Source organism: Monodon monoceros, unplaced genomic scaffold (genome assembly GCF_005190385.1).
Source record: "Monodon monoceros isolate NGI ecotype Baffin Bay Population unplaced genomic scaffold, NGI_Narwhal_1 Super_Scaffold_5, whole genome shotgun sequence".
Classification (NCBI taxonomy): Eukaryota; Metazoa; Chordata; class Mammalia; order Artiodactyla; family Monodontidae; genus Monodon; species Monodon monoceros.
This window is the reverse complement of record NW_021703782.1, coordinates 77252530-77271693: the sequence shown is the minus strand read 5'-3', so window position 1 is coordinate 77271693 and position 19164 is coordinate 77252530. Positions and strand designations below refer to the sequence as shown.

Here is a 19164-nt window from a genome sequence, read left to right as displayed (position 1 = left end):
AAAAACTATGTGGAAAGTAAAAATAATTCTATTGCTTTTAATATGTTTCACCGTATAAGTCAAAATTCAAACAAGTTTTCTCTTCTGTGTTTCAGGCAAATCGTACTTGCCCAATCTGCCGAGCTGATGCTTCAGAAGTGCATCGGGATTCAGAATGACCAACTTAAGAGCACAAATTTAACTTGGGTGTTCCTCATCACATGTATATATGGACTATCCATTGAACTTAATCTGTGTGGCTTCCAGCCCTCCCTTTACCAAAAGGGTCAATGGACCTTTCTTTGCACTGTGTGACTTAATCAACTATAAAAGCTTACAATTAGTCTTCACAATTATGGGATTGTTATACTAACCGTGTGATTGGAACTCCAAAGACTTTTTCTTTAGCTTAATTTTGTGTGTGCACTAACATTCCCTGGTTTTCGTGTGATCATTCCGAGTGTTGCTGCAAGATTACAGTGGACGTGATCTTTTAGCATGTGCTTTTATAAAAAGTGGTAGCTCCAGATGATATAGCAATCTACCTTATATAGAGCCTTCAGAAACTGTGAGTGGAAATGAATGCAGCGTATGACTGTTGGTGATAAATGTATCTGTGTGTGTGTGAGAGAGAATGTGTGAAACTACTTGTGTGAGGGCATGGTAGCTCAAGTGTGTATGAGATCCTGTATACCAGCATGTACCAAGAATGTGTGTGTAGTTTTAATTATGCTGCAATGTATAATCTGGTGTGTTATTTAAACAGCACTAGTACTGTACACTGGTTTTTTCCCTTGTGTTTGCTGTTGCACACTGATTGATAAGGGTGCATCAATTATAAGCATTGAATACTCCATCCCCTTCCCTCCCAATGAATGGAATGAGAAAAGCCTTCTTCCTTTGCTTCAGGCAGCTGTCACCTTCTCTTCGTTGGTGATCCCAAGTGGGTCACTTAAGGAAAAAAGTGTAACAGATTCTCACTCCATGAACCTGATAGTTTCATTCTGTTGTGAAAAAGAAATTTTTAAATCTCCAACTTGCTGTTTCCAAAAAGAAGGTGCAATATCATACATCATCAATTAGCAATATTAGCATTTCAATCAATGATTTGAATGTTGATACTCTCTTGTTTTCCCTTTACCTTTCCAGTAAGCTTCTTACCGGAAGTACTTGTGATTTTTTTTTTTTTTTAATGTTTAGATTTGTAGTCTATTCTGAAGATATTTGAGTAATATATTTCTAAGAATACCACTGGTCCCATGAAGTCTCACCTCCTCTACTTCCACCAGAACAAAATCTGTTAACTCAGCTTGACTTCTGATATGTTCTTTGTTCAAGCTCCCATAGGCAACTAAATTGTTTTCAGAAAACTATATTTCTGTCCTGCCAAGCTCCAGTTCTGAAAGTTGTCTAGTTCTTTTCCCCTCAGTAAATGTGCTTCTCATCGAAATCCTCATTTCCAGGATAGATCAAGTGCTGTGACAGCTCAAGTTCGTTAGACCTGATGTGCTTTTCTTTTTAATTTTTGTTTGAATGAGAAAAAGATTAATTTAACAGGTGTCCAGAATACTTGCAGTATAAATGAAGATTTGATTTTTGTATAAAAAATAATGCTGTAAAACAGGAATTGACCTTCATTTAGTTGATCTGAAAATAATACATAGCTGTGTGGGTTTTTTTAACAGGTTCATTGAGCATAATTCAGATTGTTTAAAATCATTTTTCCAGCAATGTTTGGATTCCTCTCTCATTCTTCTAGTGTGCTCAACATTGCCTCTTCCTGCAGTTGATGTCCTTGCTCTGTTTGCAGTAGCACAAGCTGCATAACTCCAGTCGGGACTGTAATGACTTGCTGCCAGCCTCACTCAGCTTTCAGTTGGCTCTGTGTCCGTTTTCTACTCAGTGTTAACTACTTGTTACTGCCGTGCTACTTGCCTTCCCTTGAAGACTCTATAAGCTCATCACAGCTTAGAGTTCAGTAAAGTCAATTCACACAGAAGCACAATTTTGCCCTTTTCCAGACACTGTTGCCTCTATCTAGTCATACAAGTAGGATTTTGTGTACCTTCTGTTTGCCCCTGTATTTGTCAGTGCATCAGAAATACATCTAAACAGTGGTAAAATGCACGTTACTTTTAAATCATTAGAATATCCTCCACCTGTTCCTGATGAATCAAGTGTGTTAAAGACCAAAATTATTGGCATAATAATCAGCTACATTACAAATCACGTATAGTTTAATCTTTATTTTTTTTAATTAAGAAATCATGTTTAAAATGGCAAAAGCCCATCTTATACATAGACTTTTATATAGCTGCAAAAAATTTATATCTGTACAGATCTAACATAACACTATTACACTCAGTATTCATTTTATTGAAGCATGCAAGTAAAGCACTTTTTCTAATTTATATAGATACCTAATTAACAAGGCACATTGTACTAATGACTAGGAAAAGTAGCTCTTTCCTCCCTCCCTCTGACGAATTCTTAATACCCCTTTTCCATTAAAATTTTGAGAGGTTGTTGGCAATTTAGGAGGCAGCAGGGTCTGTTTTGGTAAAGTCCTGAATGAATTGTTGCACTCTCGTGACTGATCTGTCTTTGGGAATGTCTTCTTTGCATGGGGCTCTTAAGGATGTGTGCAGACTTGCTTATTAAGTGGTTAGTGCATATTAGGAGCATACGTGCATGTGTTCTGAACCAGCTTAGACTAGACTAGCCACAGTGAGCAACTTTGTGGCTAGCAGAAGAGAAAGAACAGTTGATTCATACCCAGCTGTTGACACCTTGGGTGATGCACCAGATAGCAGGCAGATGTTGGTTTGTTGCCTTCTTCCTCTTTCCTCCTAAAACAATTTTGGCTTTACCACCTTAACTCTGCTGTGTTTTTCTGTTTTTCTATGCATGAAATACCATCTTTGTTTGTTTGTTTTTAGCGCCCCCTCTTCCCCAAACAGAACAAAACAAAAAACAAGTCCTCCAGGTATCAAGATCTCATTAGGATTTTCTGTCCTGAATTTTTTTGAGCAAAATCTGGAAAACGTGAAAGCATATTTAGATTTTATACACTCTCTGAAATGTGATTTGTTAAGATTCTTATATTTGGGCCTCTTATAACATTTTGAAAGAGATCTACCAACTCACTTACGAGAATATTTTTCACAGATATCTTTAGGCCTGTTAGAAAGCTATTTTCCCCCTGTTGGTACATTTGGTTACCTCATTTTGCTGTTTCTTTCAGATTATGAAAGCTTACAGGGGTGTATCTTTGGAATCATTTGCTGAGTCATTTCCTCAAATCATACTCCATTGTATCAGTTAACATAGTTTTAAATGTACGTATTATAAATATCTGTAACCAAATCATTTGAAGGCTTGATAAATTTTTAACAAAGTTTGTACATTTTTTATGAAAGTTACTAGTAATGCTTTACTAAGTAGTGCAATGAATTTTTATTTTTAATCCCTGTGCCCAATTTTGGAGTTGAGAGGGTTGTTGGTAATAAATGTATGATGTACACTTAAAACATTCGGTTGTGTTTGGTGTTACTGTGTTAGGGAAGGGTAGGGGTTGTGTATGTTTGGAGGGACGGGGTGTAGAGAGGGATTCTCACAGGAAGATAGAGCTCTTGAGCTACTAGCAGCCAGATTTAACTTTTAGGCAGTAATTCAGATTTTTGTTTCTGTGTTTGTGTATAAACAACTTAGAAACATAAAAGCAACTTGCATTGTAACTCATATGGTACATATTTATATCTTTACAAAGGCCAAGAAGATAGCTTGAGTGTAGGCATACACATGGTGTATAAGCTTATTGAACATTAAGGTTACATAAGTGGGCAGCTAGATTTCTTTCTGTGTATGTCAACTATAAGATGTAGGAAATAAGAGTACAAAAGATAATTGGGGGAGATGCAAGAGGGAGGAGATATAGGGATATATGTATATGTATAGCTGATTCACTTTGTTATAAAGCAGAAACTAACACACATTGTAAAGCAATTATACTCCAATAAAGATGTTTAAAAAAATAAACTATGGAAACCAAAAAAAAAAGATAATTGGGCAGATTTGTTCACATTAGCTATGTCTGACTTGTCAATATAATATGGAAAGGGGAGCCTCTGCTTATCATTTTCCATACATGTTTGTGTAATTGCTTTCCTTTGACTAAAAAAGGAAGAAAGTAAAGCAGTCTATATATATGCTGAAAGTAGAAGTAAAATACCAAAAAAAAATATGAGGCTAATAGATCCCAATTCTCACTCTTTCAGGAAGCAGTCCTTTGGCTTAAGGTGATACCCTCAGACTGGCTCCAGTCCACCCTTGACAGAAGCATTCAGAAAAGGGACTAAGTCCTGATTGTTTCCCTCATTTTCCCAGCATACTTGAAAGAGTGAGTGTTTGTGTTGGACTTTGAATGACTCAAAACTTGTACTGTCTTACTGCAGAAGCATTTACTGCCCAGTCAGTACCTATGCACTCTCTCCCATCCCCCTTCCTACAATAAGGCAGCGAGGCCCGTGCAGCTGGGTTTGACCAAAGGACTATAAGCTTAGGCCATGGGGGAGCATTTAAAAGCTAGCTCTCTTTTCCTCTGCCATGTTGATGGCATCCCTGGATCCTGAGCCACTGTGTGGAAGAGAGCTGTCCTAGAAAGCCACTGGACTCCACAGATTTTCTGCTAACAACAAATAGAGGTCCTTTAAACTACTCTTCATCAGGACTTTATCTTTGCCAGTTTATTTCCCCCCTTTACAAGTCTTTTTAGTCTTATTCTAACTACATTTTGATAATACTAATCCTCAAATGTGCCAACTAAACATCACTGGCTACAGTTAACTTTTACTAGATCACAAGATCTGATTTGCACCACAGGATAAAATTCTTTTGAATGTGGTCAGATCAGTATCAAATGTTTCAAGTCTCCTGTGTGTTTCAGACTAATGAACTGTATAGACAAGGATGTCCAATAGAAGTGTAATTAGCCACATACATAATTTTTAAAATTTTAGTGGCTATGTTAAAAAATAAAAAGAAACAGTTTATAAAAAATATATTCAACCTAGCATACCCAAAATATTTCAATATGTAGTCAGTATAAAAGATTATTGAGATAACTTTGTATTTTCTCATACCACGTCTTTTAATCCAGTGTATAAATTGTATTTACAATACATCTCAATTTAGCTACATTTCAAATGCTCAAATAGCCACATGTGGATGGTGGCTACCATGTTGGACAGGACAGATCTAGATGCCAGGTTATCTGGTTTCCAAATAATTGAAGGTTACTCTTGATAGCCCAAGGCTTCTTAATGTTTTCATTGCATGCCTTTATAAACTACAGTATGATAGAAATATTTTACTCTTTGTAGAGTTGAATGTAACTCGTTGCTATATTCAATACATAAATACGTAAAAACCAGACTTAGTTCCTGTGAACATCGTATATAGCTTCCCTGGCTAACATTCAAGAACAAAGTTCCTTGTTTGTCAGTTAATTCCCAAATCAAACATTTGCTTATAGCACCTTCAGGATTCATACCTATTTAAAAGATTAACTTGCCAATCAGAAAATTGGGCATTCTGAAGAGAGTAAGAAACTTTCAACCCACACGGAGAGGGTGGGGTGGATCCCAGCTGAGATTGCTTTACATACAGTGCACATGCTCTTAACCTTTTTCACGTGGCTATCTCTTGCCTCCCAAACTGGCAGGAGATGTAGGAATAAGAAAGATTTGAAGGAAAAAAAATGAACATAGTGACAGCAAGGGATACTGAATGTCATCTTATATTTTGGAAATATGCTGCAGAATCAGTATGGATGTTTTCTCACTACAAAGGGGGAGAGAATTAGGAGGAAGGAACCCACATTCCCTTCAAACCTCTGGTTCTTGGTCTACACATGGAAACAAAGTATAGCGGCTGGTTAATAGAAGGACCTACAGCCCACACCCAGCACTCTGCCAGTACCCAACCAGGTATACAGTAAAGGTGTTTACCAGCTGCCTTCTTAGCCTCCCTTTCAGTGTTAGAATCCCTTCCCCACAGCCCTCCCTTAATAGTAAACTTAAGAGATTCTAAAGCAGCTTCCCTCTTCCCACTACCACAGTACTTTCAGGTTTAGATGAGAATAAGCTTTATATTATCCAGCCTTCTTGGTAGTTATTATCTTTTAATAAAGAAGAGTTCTCCAAACATGTGCCAAGTAGGTTTCTGACAGTGCCAACGTAATCCTGGTAATAATAGACATTTCTGTAGTCAGTGCAAGCAATATGGTGTCCACATGTTTTAGTTCTTTTTCTCCCCGTCTGCTTTTGGATATGTTCATACTGGACTTCAGCTAAATCAGAGAACAATAACCTTGCCTCCATTACCAAAACAAAGCCAGCCTTGCCAAGAAAAAAATGTACCTCAATCTATGGCGATTCAGGCTCAGAATGCCCCAGTTTTGATATCAGTGAGGAGGAACGTAGATTGCATTTACTCTAATTCCACAATATCCAGAAGAAACTTGGATCCTCTATCTAATCCAAGCTACTAAATTTTCGTTGGGGGAGCAAATCAGAAAGGAAAAAGTGCAAGGTCAGTCAATTCCTGTTTCCCACAAAATAAGGAGAGATCCAAGTCCTTCCTAAGGAGTCTGCTATGAACAGACTATGCTACACAAGTTTTTATTAAGCACCAGCTTAGGCCAGGCAGCTTCAGAATCAGGAGGTCTTAATGTTTTAGTTTTCTATGACTGCGGTAACAAATTTCCAGAAATTTGGTGACTTAGAACAAATTTAATCTCTCAGCTTTTGGGCCAGAGATTCAAAATCGGTGTTGGCAGCCTTGTTTTACCCTGGAGGCTCCGAGTGAGAATCTTCAGTGCTTCTTTCTCCTTCGAGTTCTTTGGCCTGTAGACACGAAACTCCAGTCTCTGCCTGTCTATACGTGGGTCTTCACGTCTCCCCTGCATCTCTGTGTGTCTTCAACTGAATGGAAGTCCCCACACCTCTACATAGAAGTCAGCTATAGGGGTACCTCCAAGGGAAAGCCAGGTTTGTCCCATCTCAGTAAATTTTTTGAATCTGTTTCAATGAACTCAAAATTCCAGAATTTCTTTTCTTTTTTTTACAATTTATTATTTTATTATTGGCTGTGTTGGGTCTTCGTTGCTGCACACGGGCTTTCTCTAGTTGCGGTGGGCAGGGACTGCTCTTCGTTGGTGGTGCGTGGGCTTCTCACTGTGGTGGCTTCTCTTGTTGCAGAGCACGGGCTCTAGGCGCGTGGGCTTCAATAGTTGTGGCAGGTGGGCTCAGTAGTTGCAGCTCGAGGGCTCTAGAGCACAGGCTCAGTAGTTGTGGTGCACGGGCTTAGTTGCTCCGCGGCATGTGGGATTTTCCTGGACCAGGGTTCGAACCTGTGTCCCCTGCATTGGCAGGCAGATTCTTAACCACTGCACCACCAGGGAAGTCCCCCAGAATTTCTTGTAAAGCATGACCAAAATAATTTTGACTTGGAAAGTGTTGAAGGGGCTCCTTCCTTTATCTTCAGTTCATTCTTGCAGCCAAAGATAAACCTCAGTCATGCTCTCACAGATTGATTCAGAGTAGCACAGCTTCCTAGTATATCCATGAAATTAACTGTGAGAGTTCAATATGAAATGTACCATCAGGTAAGTGAACAATTAGCAATTTTTTTTAAAAGGGGAGTGAATAAATAGGAACAAGCCTGCATTCTATGTCCCAGGTGTACGATTTGATCCATGAGGGTTCCTTTGTTGAATCAAAATCTGTTGAACCTTGAAAACATTATGGTAAGTGGAAGAAGCCAGATGAAAGGCCACATATGGTATGATTCCATTTATGTGAAATGTTAAAGGCAAATCTGTAGACACAGAAAGTAGATTAGCAGTTGACTAGGCTGACTTAGGAGGGTTGGGGGTGACAGCCAAGGAGTATGGGTTTCTTCTTGGGGTAATGAAAGTATTCTGAAATTGTGATGGGTGCACAATTCTGTGAATATATTGAAAGCCATTGAATTGTACACTTTAAATGGGTGAACTGTATGTGAATTATATCTCAATAAAGCTGTTTTTCAAAAACACAACACAATACCCATCAGAATGTCTATAATTAAGAAGATTAACAATACCATGTGTTGGTGAGGACATGAAGCAAAGGGAATTCTCATACACTGTTGATGAGAATATAAGTTGGGACAACCGAGTTAGAAAACTGCTTGATAGTATCTACTAAAGCTAAGCATATCCTATAACCCAGTAATTTCTCTCCTAGGTATACACCAAACAGAAATGCATACACAAAAAGTACGTACAAGAATGTTCACAGCAGACTCTAATAGCCCCAAACTGGAAACAACCCAAATTTTTACCAACTACTGAATTGATAAATTATGGTTGATTTTTGCAATGGTTTTTAAAACAGCAGAGAGAATAAAGTACAAATACACAGAGCAACATGGATGAATCTCAACGAATATATTCAATAAGACACAAAAGAATACATACTGATCATTCCAATTATTGAAATTTCAAAGTCAAGCAAAATGGGTCTATGCCATGAGAAGGCCTGACAGTGGTTATCCTTGGCAGCAGTGGTAGTGACTAAAAGGAGCAGAGGGCACAAGGGGCATCTGGGCTGTTAGGAATTTTCTGTTTGTTAATCTATGTGCTTCTTTGCACAGTGGTTCTATTTGAGAAATTAATTGTACTCTATGCTTACGATTTGTTCAGTTTTCTGTATGTATCATTTTATGAACTTTATTTTAAAAATAAATGGTAGGTCCCACTCTGTGACCCTTTGGTAGAAGCACAGGTATACAATGCACGTGGACAAATGAATTTTTATCTTTTTTTTTTTTTTGCCACGTGGCTTGCAGGATCTTAGTTCCTCGACCAGGGATTGAACCAGGGCCCACCTAACTACTGGACCACCGCCAGGGAACTCCAAATTTTTGTCATATTAAATGAGCCATACCAGGTACATCAATACCCCCAATGTTGCATCACATAAAACTTAAGCTTCCCAAATTAAACTTCCCCATCCCAAAACATCTGTGTTTTGAATTTGCTTTTTAAGTTAAACAGAAAGTGTGAGAGCAGCAACAATATTGCCAGAATATTGCCTCCGTGCTAATAAAAGGTAAGTATTTAAGCATGACATCTACACCAGGGGGCACTGTTGTACAAAACCAGGTTCCAAATAAAAGCCTTAATGTACAGGTCAGGACTGATGTGGTTATAAACATCCAAAATCTGTTTTAATGTTCCTTTTATTTACAGAAAGCATACATTTAAAAAATCTGTTTCCCCGAATAGTACAGGATCACTACAGCTAAAAGACTCCTTTCTTCAAGTGCCTTTGGCTGTTACGGTCCTCTTCTCACTCCCATCTTCCTGTTTCTCTCTTGAGTTTCTTCTCTCTCCTGTCTCTCTGAGTTTCTTTGGCCTGCAGCTTTAATATCAGGGCTCCCTAGGACACGTCCCTCACCCTCTGGTTTTCTCATTCCGCACCCTTTCTCTTGAGTGACCACATCCTGTCCTACTGATTCAACTGATCAGTCCTCATGACCCAGAGATTCACATCTCCGGTCCCAGCTTCTCTCCAGAGTTTCTGCCTACTGAACATTTCCTCCTGAACTTCCGCCTCCCCGTTCCGAACAGCCCACAGGCACTCAAACTCAGTGCATCCAAATGTGAGCTCATCAGATTTCCCCCAAACTTGTTTCTCCTCCTGCGTTCTCTGTTCCCATTGCTGACCCCACCACCCACCCAAATAACACAGCCAGAAACAGGGAAGTCGTCCCTGACTCATCCATCTTGTGCCTCTGTGACATCTAATCAGTCTCCCCTTTGTCTCCTCCCCTTCCTCCACATCCCCCTAGTTCAGGGTCCATCATCTGCCTTTACAAGCTCTTGCTTCCAGCTGTGCACCCCACCCCCTCATATTCAGACGCTCCACAGCCTCCAAAACGAGTCCTTCAAAGTATTAACCTGGCTGCCTTCACCCCCATCCCCACCCATAGCCTCAAACCCTTAAAAGGCTCTCATTGCCTGCAGGACACAGTCCAAGCTTACAGCAGGAGCCCCTCTCCAACAAAAGCCCCATTTCGGTCTGCTGCTGACTGTGGTCCCAGCCTCAATGCTCAAGACCCCTTTTCCTTGTAACTTACCCTCTAACAGTATCAATCTGCTGAAGGTTCCCCAGACACATCGTATTCTTTCTTTCTTTATATTTTCTCAAGCAGACCCCTCTGCCCGGAAGGCCTCTTCCTCCCTTGCTCTCTCCTCGCATGACTCAAGTATCACCAGAACTTTCCTGGTACTGTAAGTCAGCTCAGGTGCTTTAACTCCTTTAACAGCCTGGGATGAGCCATTTCTCTTCCCCAGGGTGTTGTCAGCACTTGTGGAGTTTGTTCGCTAGCCTGTGAGCATCTTGAGTGTGCACTGAGGCATGTCTTTACCTCTAGGGCCTAGCACAGAATCTGGCGCAGGGTAAAGGTTCAAGAAATGTTTCCTGAGTGAAGGAATGGAGAATGGCTCCCCAGCTTGAATGGTTAGGTAGGTGGCTGGTGGGAACAATCACCCAAGGGATGAATCTGCACGAGGAGCAGTTTTGACAAAAGTGAGGATGGGAGACGAGAGTGTGAAGGATGGGGGCCTGGCCTTTCACTTCCGGTGAAGTGCACACGGAAGGGCAGGTGTCCAATGGGCAACTGGATGACCAGGTTTGGAGCTCTGGAGAGAAGCCTGGGCCATTGGGTTTTGGAAGCGTTCAATTGTGTCAGCTAAGAAGACAAGGCTGACTTCAGAGGCCTCAGGAGGGAGTCTCCTTAGGGCTGGCCGAGAGGTGGGGGACCAACCCTCCCTTCCTCATGAGCTAGAGCATGCTGACCTGGGCCAGGCTCCTGGTGGCTCTGAATAGTGGAAGATAAACAGACACTCCTTTACTCAAACATGCCAGGGAGAGGCTGCCCCAGCTGTCAGTGACTCTCCCAGTTCTGAGAGAACCGCACTTTCTGGATTCGCATGTGGGGTGAATTGGTTCGGGTCAACATTGACTCAGGCAGGTGAGAGCCTCGTCCCTCATACTGGCCTCACTCACTAGTAGACCCCGATCAGGAGCAAGCCCTGGCCTGGACACCGAACACAGATGCCATCAGTTCTTTGACCACCTAGGGTCCAGCAGGGCCGATTCTCCAGAGAGGGCCTTGCTTGCCCCCAGGGGCTGGAGTGTTATGATCCTTCCCGGGAATCCACCACCCAAACCCAACCTGGAACCAAAGGCCATGCTGGAGGAAATGCCCCAGAATTTCTTCACGACACAACGTGGCAGAGAACTCTTGAGGTCCCAAGTGACTATTTCATCACGGGCTCTCATCCACTTTGTGAATTGCACAATAAACAGCCACAGGGGCTGCTTGGACCAAATGCCCACAGAGTGAAAAAGTAGGCAACCAGCAGAAGTTGTGGGTTCCAAGCTCCTTTCTCAGCAACCCACTAGCCGAAAGGTGTGATCCCTTTTGCTGGTCTGCAGAGAAAATACTGCTTCTGGGGTATCTGCTCAGCTCACCATGGCCTTACTTAGCTGACACTCATCCAAAGGGAGGCCAGGGGAGCGGCCATTTCGGATAACGTCATTCACCCCCTGTGTTGGGGTGTGCCTTCCCAGGATTTGGGGAGGAAGAAAAGGACAGTGACTTACTGGCCTCTTCTCCTGCCTCAAGGCCTGGAGAAGCAGAGAACATGTCTGCCGGAGGAGAGAAGAATGAAGCAGAAACACAGAAATGAGCGGAGACAAAAGAGAGTCTTGATGGCTCTTCAGTCCCTGGTTCTTTTCCCCCCTGTGTCTCAGCCCTCAGGCTCCACGAGATACCCTTGCATCCTTACGACAAATGTCCAGGGTTTTGACTCGGCTAAGTCCACTCCAACCCACTGAGAATCCTAATCAGTCCTGGAAATGTGCCACTAGTTAGCTCTGTGCCCGTGGGTAATTTGCTTAACCTCTTTGGGCATCATTTCCTCGTCTATCAACCGAGGATAATAAGGTTCTTCACAGGATCAAAGGAACTAAATCAGATAATGTAGTGCAAGGGAAAGCACTGACGATAGTACCACCCACACAGCAGGCTGGTGACTGATGACTTTCCCATCGACTCCTTCCCTAAGAGATCAAAGGACCCACAAAGATCTGGAGAGAAGACTCCAGAGTCATTCACATATTGGTGATGGGTGGTTGAAACCCAGAATTGGATGAAAAATCAGTTCTTTTTCCCCCTAAAAGAGGACTAGAGCATTGAGTGTCCTCTGAAACTGAAGAAGCAGCATCTTTCTCTGCACTATGTTCTTAGGATGGCAGATCTAGATGCTTGCCTAAAGGATATTTTTCATTACCTACCATTCCCTCATTTTTCCTTAAAGTCCCCACCAACCTCCCCATGCAGCACACGTTCTCAGGAGGAAATGGACTTCAGTCCTGGCTCCAGGTGGGCCCTGGGTAGTTAAAGCCAGTGAGGACATTCCATTCCTCTGGGCACAGTCAGGGCTTTGAGGGGCAAGTTATGGTGAATCTCCAGCTCTTCCTTGGAATGTTGGTTCAGAAATGCCCTCTGTCCCCCTGGATGTAAACGTGGATGTATGTGTCCCTTCTGCCTCCCAGAGTCATCCTACAGGGATTAGCCTCAGGATGAAGCTGACCCCGTGAAGGCAAAGGAGATTTGTAAAGAAATGGGACCAAAGTTCACTTTCATCTGACTTCTGGCCATGTGAGCCAGCAAAGCCCCTGTTCAATTTGGCTTTTCTGTAACTGGCAAAATAGGATCATAACTGATAGAACCATGAAAACATCTTCTGGGATTCATGATTTCAAAAAGATAACCATAAACAGTGCCAGTGTTTAAACAGAAGCAGCACTAGTATTTGAGATGAAGGACAATTTATGCAAATTTCTCCCCAAACATCAGAGTTCTCAACCAAAGTTTTTACCCCAAGGAAATTCCTCTAATCACCTGGATTTAGCTATTACTCATATGTCAATAATGATCAGATTTGTGTCTCTCCTGAGCCTCAGATTGGATGTCCCCTTGGCAACTCAGAAAGAAGAGAGGTGCTCAAGTTGAAAGGCCTGGGCTGTTGATCAGGTCATCCTTCCAGAAGTTAGCCCTCTCAAATTGCAGTTGTCAGCAGCAGTAATCCTGAATTTCTGACCTTGTGTTAAAACCACATAGGGGTACAGAAATAGTTGCATATGGAGGCCCATGCCTGCCACGGTTACTTCAGCATAAATTTTTAATAACCAGAAAGGCTAAGCGTGAGAGAGATCAAGAGAAAGACAACCTGTAGTCAAGCTGTTTTATAAAAGAAACTGTGTTATAAGGCAGGGCATTAGTTTTTTGCTGCATAACAAATTATTCCAAAACTTAACAGGTTAAAATAATAAACGTATTATGTCACACAGTTTCTGAGGCTCAGGAATCTAGCAGCGGCTTAGCTGGTTCTGGCTCAAGATGTGATTTAAGTGATTCACACTTCAAGGTGTGAATGAAGATGTGATTAAACTGTCAGCAGGGCCTGCAGTCTCTGGAGACTCGACTGGGGCTGAAAGGTCTGCATCCAAGCTCATTTTATGTGGTTGTTGGCAGCCCTCAGTCCCTCACTTATGGCCTCTCCATAGGGCTGCTTCACATGGTAGCTTGCTTCCCACAAAGCAAATGATCCAAGAAAGAGAACTCAGGTCTTCCATAACCTGGTAAGCTTATAACCTCATCTTGGAAGTGACATGACATCTCTTTTGCCATATTCTATTGGTCACACAGACCAGCCCTGGCACAGTGTGGCAAGGGACTACTCAAAGGTGTGGCTACTGGGAGGCAGGGATCAGCAGGGGCCTTCTTGGAGGCAGCACATTTCAAGATGTCCCGAGAGACATAGGAGAACAACATAGGAGAACATCTCTAGGGGCACAGGAGAATAATTGTGCATCTCCTGGAGGTCTGGCACCAAAGTCCTAAGCAGCTAATTGCAAAGGAGAAATGTTCTTGATGTCTCCCAATTTATCCCTCTTGTATTAAATACTGAATAATTATGTTACATCACCTTTTCCACCAAAACTTTTACATAAATGAGATGCTCTCACAAACCCCGTGGCATACATTGGGTATGTCCAGTGCTAAGCTTCTCCCAGTTTGAGAAGCAGGGCAGGGGGACCTATTCCAGGGCTGGTGGGATGGTCTGGGGAAGCCAAAATGACAACTGTTTAGAAGAATCAGCAGCTAAATTAAAAGCCTGCCTGTGGTAGCTCGTAAGCATATGTACACATACACACACATACCCTCTTTCTGTCTCTGTTTCAGCTGAGACCCCAAAGGCTGAGAGTACATGATAGAGGCTTAATTCTCCTGCATCCCAAGAGAGGAGCCAGACCACATATGCAGGACATGCTAAGATGTCCTGAAACCAGCCTTGCTGACATTAATGCTCACCCCATCCAGCCCACAAGGGACAGAGGGCTGGAGAGTTACTGGAGTGCTGAGGCTTCCCGTCCCCTCTCCCCACACTCCCCACAGGGAGGGAGAGATGCTTCCCCTTTACCTAAAGTAATGTGAGAGGAACCTTCAGGGAACAACTAGAGGGCTTACATGTGCCCTCTGGACTTTGGGGGACAGAGGGGACAGGGTCTGATGCCTGGCTGAGAAGTGTAGCAGGGCTGCGTGGAGAGGCTGGGCAGGGCTGCACTGGCAGGAGCTGCCTTACCACTGACAGTGCTGGACAGCAAGCTTGAGAGTGAGCTCCCTGCATTTGGATTTCTAGAAGGATAGAACCCTGAACATTAGCAGCGACTCTCTCTGCAGAGCGGAGTGGAATTAGGGGTCAAAAGGTGTGGAAAGAAACTCTGATGTTTTAATCCAAATACTTCTATATTGCCCAAAATAAACATGTTTATATGTTACCATAAAAGGGGAAAGTAAAGGAATTTTAAAAAAGTACATACAGGGCTTCCCTGGTGGCGCAGTGGTTGAGAATCTGCCTGCCAATGCAGGGAACACGGGTTCGAGCTCCGGTCTGGGAAGATCCCACATGCCGCGGAGCAACTGGGCCCGTGGGCCACGACTACTGAGCCTGCGCGGCTGGAGCCTGTGCTCTGCAACAAGAGAGGCCGCGACAGTGAGAGGCCCGCGCACCGCGATGAAGAGTGGCCCCCACTCGCCGCAACTAGAGAAAGCCCTTGCACAGAAACAAAGACCCAACACAGCCATAAATTAATTAATTAATTATTTTAAAAAATGACTGATTCACTTAGGATTAGACCAAAAAAAAAAATACATACGATGAACATATAACAATAAATGGTTTGCTCAAGGGGTAGTACTGAGAAACATTATTTCCAGTGATTTCAGATTTTCATTATGTTGAATTGTTTTACAATAAGCACGTTTTATTTTTAGAAGCAGAAAAATATCCAGAGATAGCACTGAATGAATGAATGAATGAATGAAAGCTACCAGAAAGACCAGCTTTGCATCCCTCTTCTCTCTCATTTAAATGCAGAGCTCTGACTAGTTGGGTAGGACAGCAGCTGGCCAGTCCCGATCTCTGCTGTGGGGCAGCAGGTGTCAGGCCCAGAGAACTCCTCTTTTCTCTGGCTGCCCACACCGAGGAGGGGGCTTTCAGCCAGCCCTGGGAACGGGTCTGTGCTCCTGACCAGCCACCGTGGGGACACCAGCACCTTGAGAGTCCTGGCTGTCTCTGGCTGGGACTCTGCCACCTGCCAGACCTCGCTGCTCCCTCAGTTCTCCCCATGTGAGCCTGGCTCCCCAGAACCGCACCCACCTGCCCCCTTGCCCCTCCTCCCTCTTCCTCTTCCACTGATCTTCAACCATGGTTAACCTTCTGACGGGGAAGCCGAGGCACCCTGGGACAAGAGTCACCCGAGGTCAAGCAGCGGGTGAGAGGCAGGGCTGCCAGCTGCCAGCAGAGCCTCTCCCATCTGGTCCGCATCCCTCCCTGTTGGCTCATGGCCACACCCTTCCCTCCTCCAGGACCGACTTGGGTTAATGGGGTGGCCCCAGAGTCAACGTGTCCTTGACACATGGCCAGACTCCTCAATAGCCTTCTTAATGAAACGTGGAAGCTGCAAAGTTCAAGTGGGTGTTTAGTATTGAGCTTTGGCTCATACACTCAGTGACCAAATAGCAATAGACTCACCGAACAAAGACCATAAAGTTCATCTCAGCCTTCTTAAGGAAAAGACGTTTGGGGTCTGGAAGTTTTTCAGTAGGCTGGGCAGGTGTTAGAAGCAGCCTGGGAGTTTTGAGCAGACAGCTGCTGAGTCTGTGAGGGGTACCCAACGGCTATGGGCTCTGAGCCTCTGCTGGTTCAGCTCTAACTTATGAGCTTGGATTCGGCTATACAGCATGTTGGGGGACGGCAGCGGGGAGTATCTGCCATGATCTTCCCTTTCTGCTTGTCTCTGGGGCCCTCCACCCATTCTGCTCCCGACATCTCCATCCTGTTCTCAGGCCTTCAATCAACTTTTGAGGGCAAAAGACATGAGCAGCAAAGGGCTTTGTGTCTTCTGAAACGGATGTTGAAACGGAACTCAACATATATCTTGTGTTTTCAGAACCTCCCTTTGCTGGCTGCTGTTCTGAGCTCTTAACCTTTCCGTGTGCTCTGACTCACCCCTCTGGCAGGCCGGCGAAGCCTATGGACCTCGTCTCACATCGCTGGTTCTAATGTAAAATAACCACAAAGGGCTATAGAGGGAACCGAGCATATGAGAATATAGTTATTAGAATATAAACAAATTTGTGATGTGGAAAAAATGCTAGTTTACTAATGCATTAAATGATACGATCTAGCAATAGGTCTAATTACGGCTGTGCTTTTGAAAAAGTGATGGATGTAAGTGATATTTCAGGGTCTCTGGGACAACCAGAGTATGATGGTGAAAGCATCTGTGATTCTAGTTGTGACAAAGTCACAGGTTCTCTGAAGCATGTGGTTTGTTACCCACATGCTTAACTGAAGGGCAATGTAAATTGCAGTTAGAAGTTAATGAAAATCAGGGTGTAATTTTTTCCTTGCTAAGGAAAAACAGACCCTCTCGGTTCTATCTGTGGGCCTCTGACTGTGAGCCCCTGAGTCAAGGCTTGTGCAGTGGGCTGTTTGCCTGGTAGTGCTGGCCTGGGTCTTGCAGCCTGGCTCCCCCTTTATTTTCACCTCTCTCTCTCTCTCTCTCTCTCTCTCTCTCACCCTCTCACCTCCTTTGGCCTCTTCTAAGTGCTATTCATGCAGGGCTAAATGTTACATTTTTCCGATTAAGATTGACTTGGCAAGAGGCAGGAATTATGTATAACTTCCCCGAGCTTTCCATGAGTGTCAGACTCCAAACCCAGGTCTGTCAGTGTCCAAAATAATGTTCTTCCCACTAGGCCTGGGGCTCTTCCCCCCAGAAGACCAATGCCTGTCCCTGCCTCCCTCTGGCTGTAGAAAGTGTTCATCTAAACAAAGAGCGGGGCCTGTGATAGGGAGGTTTTCAATCTGCCAGTGCACCTTGGGCAGCCGAGCGCTCCCTTGGCCTTGCCTGTCTGTTCTTCAAGGGCTCTGGCCTGGCGCACCCCAACATGTGCGGGTTTCAAAATGTCATTTGGCAAAGATTTAAAAATAATGCTCCCCCCATCGTCGGCACTGCCAAAACTGGAGAAAGGGATCCAATCCCAAACCTCTCCCTCCAGAGGCCAGACTTGCCTATGTTTATTGTCTCCGTGTACCGCAAACATTAATCAGACAGCCTCTTTGACCAGACACAGGGAAAATAAAGGTCACACTATCTCCCGCACACAGAGCTCTGAGGCTGGACAAAGCCAGACCCACAAAGGCAGACGTCTGCTTCTGCTCTCTTTGCCTCAGATTTAAAAACCTGTTCATTAGACCTCTTTCTGGATGGCTAACCTGGCCCCCATCAACAGCCTTGTCACCCTGCTCTAGTCCACTGAGGGATCCAGACGGCCACCTCAGGTCCATTCGTGCATCTATTCACCCATTCACCAAATGCTCCTTGAATATGAAGGTATGTGTGTATCCTGGCGCTATGGGGATGAAACCAATCTCAGCTCACAATCATTGGATTAACTTCTCTTTTAAGAAGGTCTTAAAGCCATGTTCTTGTGGTGCATTTTTTTTTTTTTTTTTTCGGTACTTGGGCCTCTCGCTGTTGTGGCCTCTCCCATTGCGGAGCACAGGCTCCGGACGCGCAGGCTTAGCGGCCATGGCTCACGGGCCCAGCCACTCCGTGTCATGTGGGATCCTCCCGGACCGGGGCACGAACCTGTGTCCCCTGCATTGGCAGGCGGACTCTCAACCACTGCGCCACCAGGGAAGCCCTGTGGTGCATTTTAATTTTTCTAGAAACACTTTTAAAAAGAAGGTAGCTTGTATCAGAAAGCAATTTATACATAACCTATACATTATGGGTGATTGTTATTTTATTTTATTTTTTTTAACTTATTTTATTTATTTATTTTTATTTTTGGCTGCATTGGGTCTTTGTTGCTGCGCGCGAGCTTTCTCTAGTTGTGGTGAGCGGGGGCTACTCTTCGTTGCAGGGCGCGGGCTTCTCATTGTGGTGGCTTCTCTTGTTTCGGGGGCTCTAGGCGTGCGGGCTTCAGTAGTTGTGGCACACGGGCTCAGTAGTTGTGGCTCACGGGCTCTAGAGCGCAGACTCAGTAGTTGTGGCACACAGACTTTGTTGCTCCGTGGCATGTGGGATCTTCCCAGACCAGGGCTCAAACTCGTGTCCCCTGCATTGGCAGGCGGATTCTTAACCACTGCACCACCAGGGAAGCCCTGGCTGGTTGTTATAAATACGAAACAGACAGAGCTTTAGTTCTGATCTGAAGGATTAGAGGGTGGAAATCTGGCCTCCCTCCCCTGGCAGCCAGTGCTCTCTAGGCCACCACAGGGACAGTCCCATGTAAACCCTTGGCTCCAGGAGTTTGTGTCTGGCTTAGCCTTATACCACCACCCTAACAGGAAGCATGCCCCTGCTTCAGCCATCCTTTGAGGCCCAGTGGGAGCCTTTCCTGTCCACACTGAAGTGATGCCCTCTCCTCTGCATGGACATACTGTTGCCTATGCTTTTTATCTGATGATGGTCTTGTGATTTTTATGAC

At 44.0% G+C, this 19164-nt stretch overlaps 1 protein-coding gene across 9 annotated transcripts in view; it reads left to right on the top strand.

The window, feature by feature from the left end:
- RNF38 (ring finger protein 38) overlaps positions 1-3511 on the top strand; it is a 123607-nt gene extending 120096 nt beyond the window's left edge. For all 9 annotated transcript variants that reach the window (XM_029201376.1, XM_029201375.1, XM_029201371.1 and 6 more), the window contains one exon: positions 96-3511. In XM_029201376.1, coding sequence (XP_029057209.1) covers positions 96-158 — 63 coding nt within the window. In that variant the 3' untranslated portion in view covers positions 159-3511. The remainder of the gene's footprint in view (positions 1-95) is intronic.
- Positions 3512-19164: the final 15653 nt, after the last annotated feature.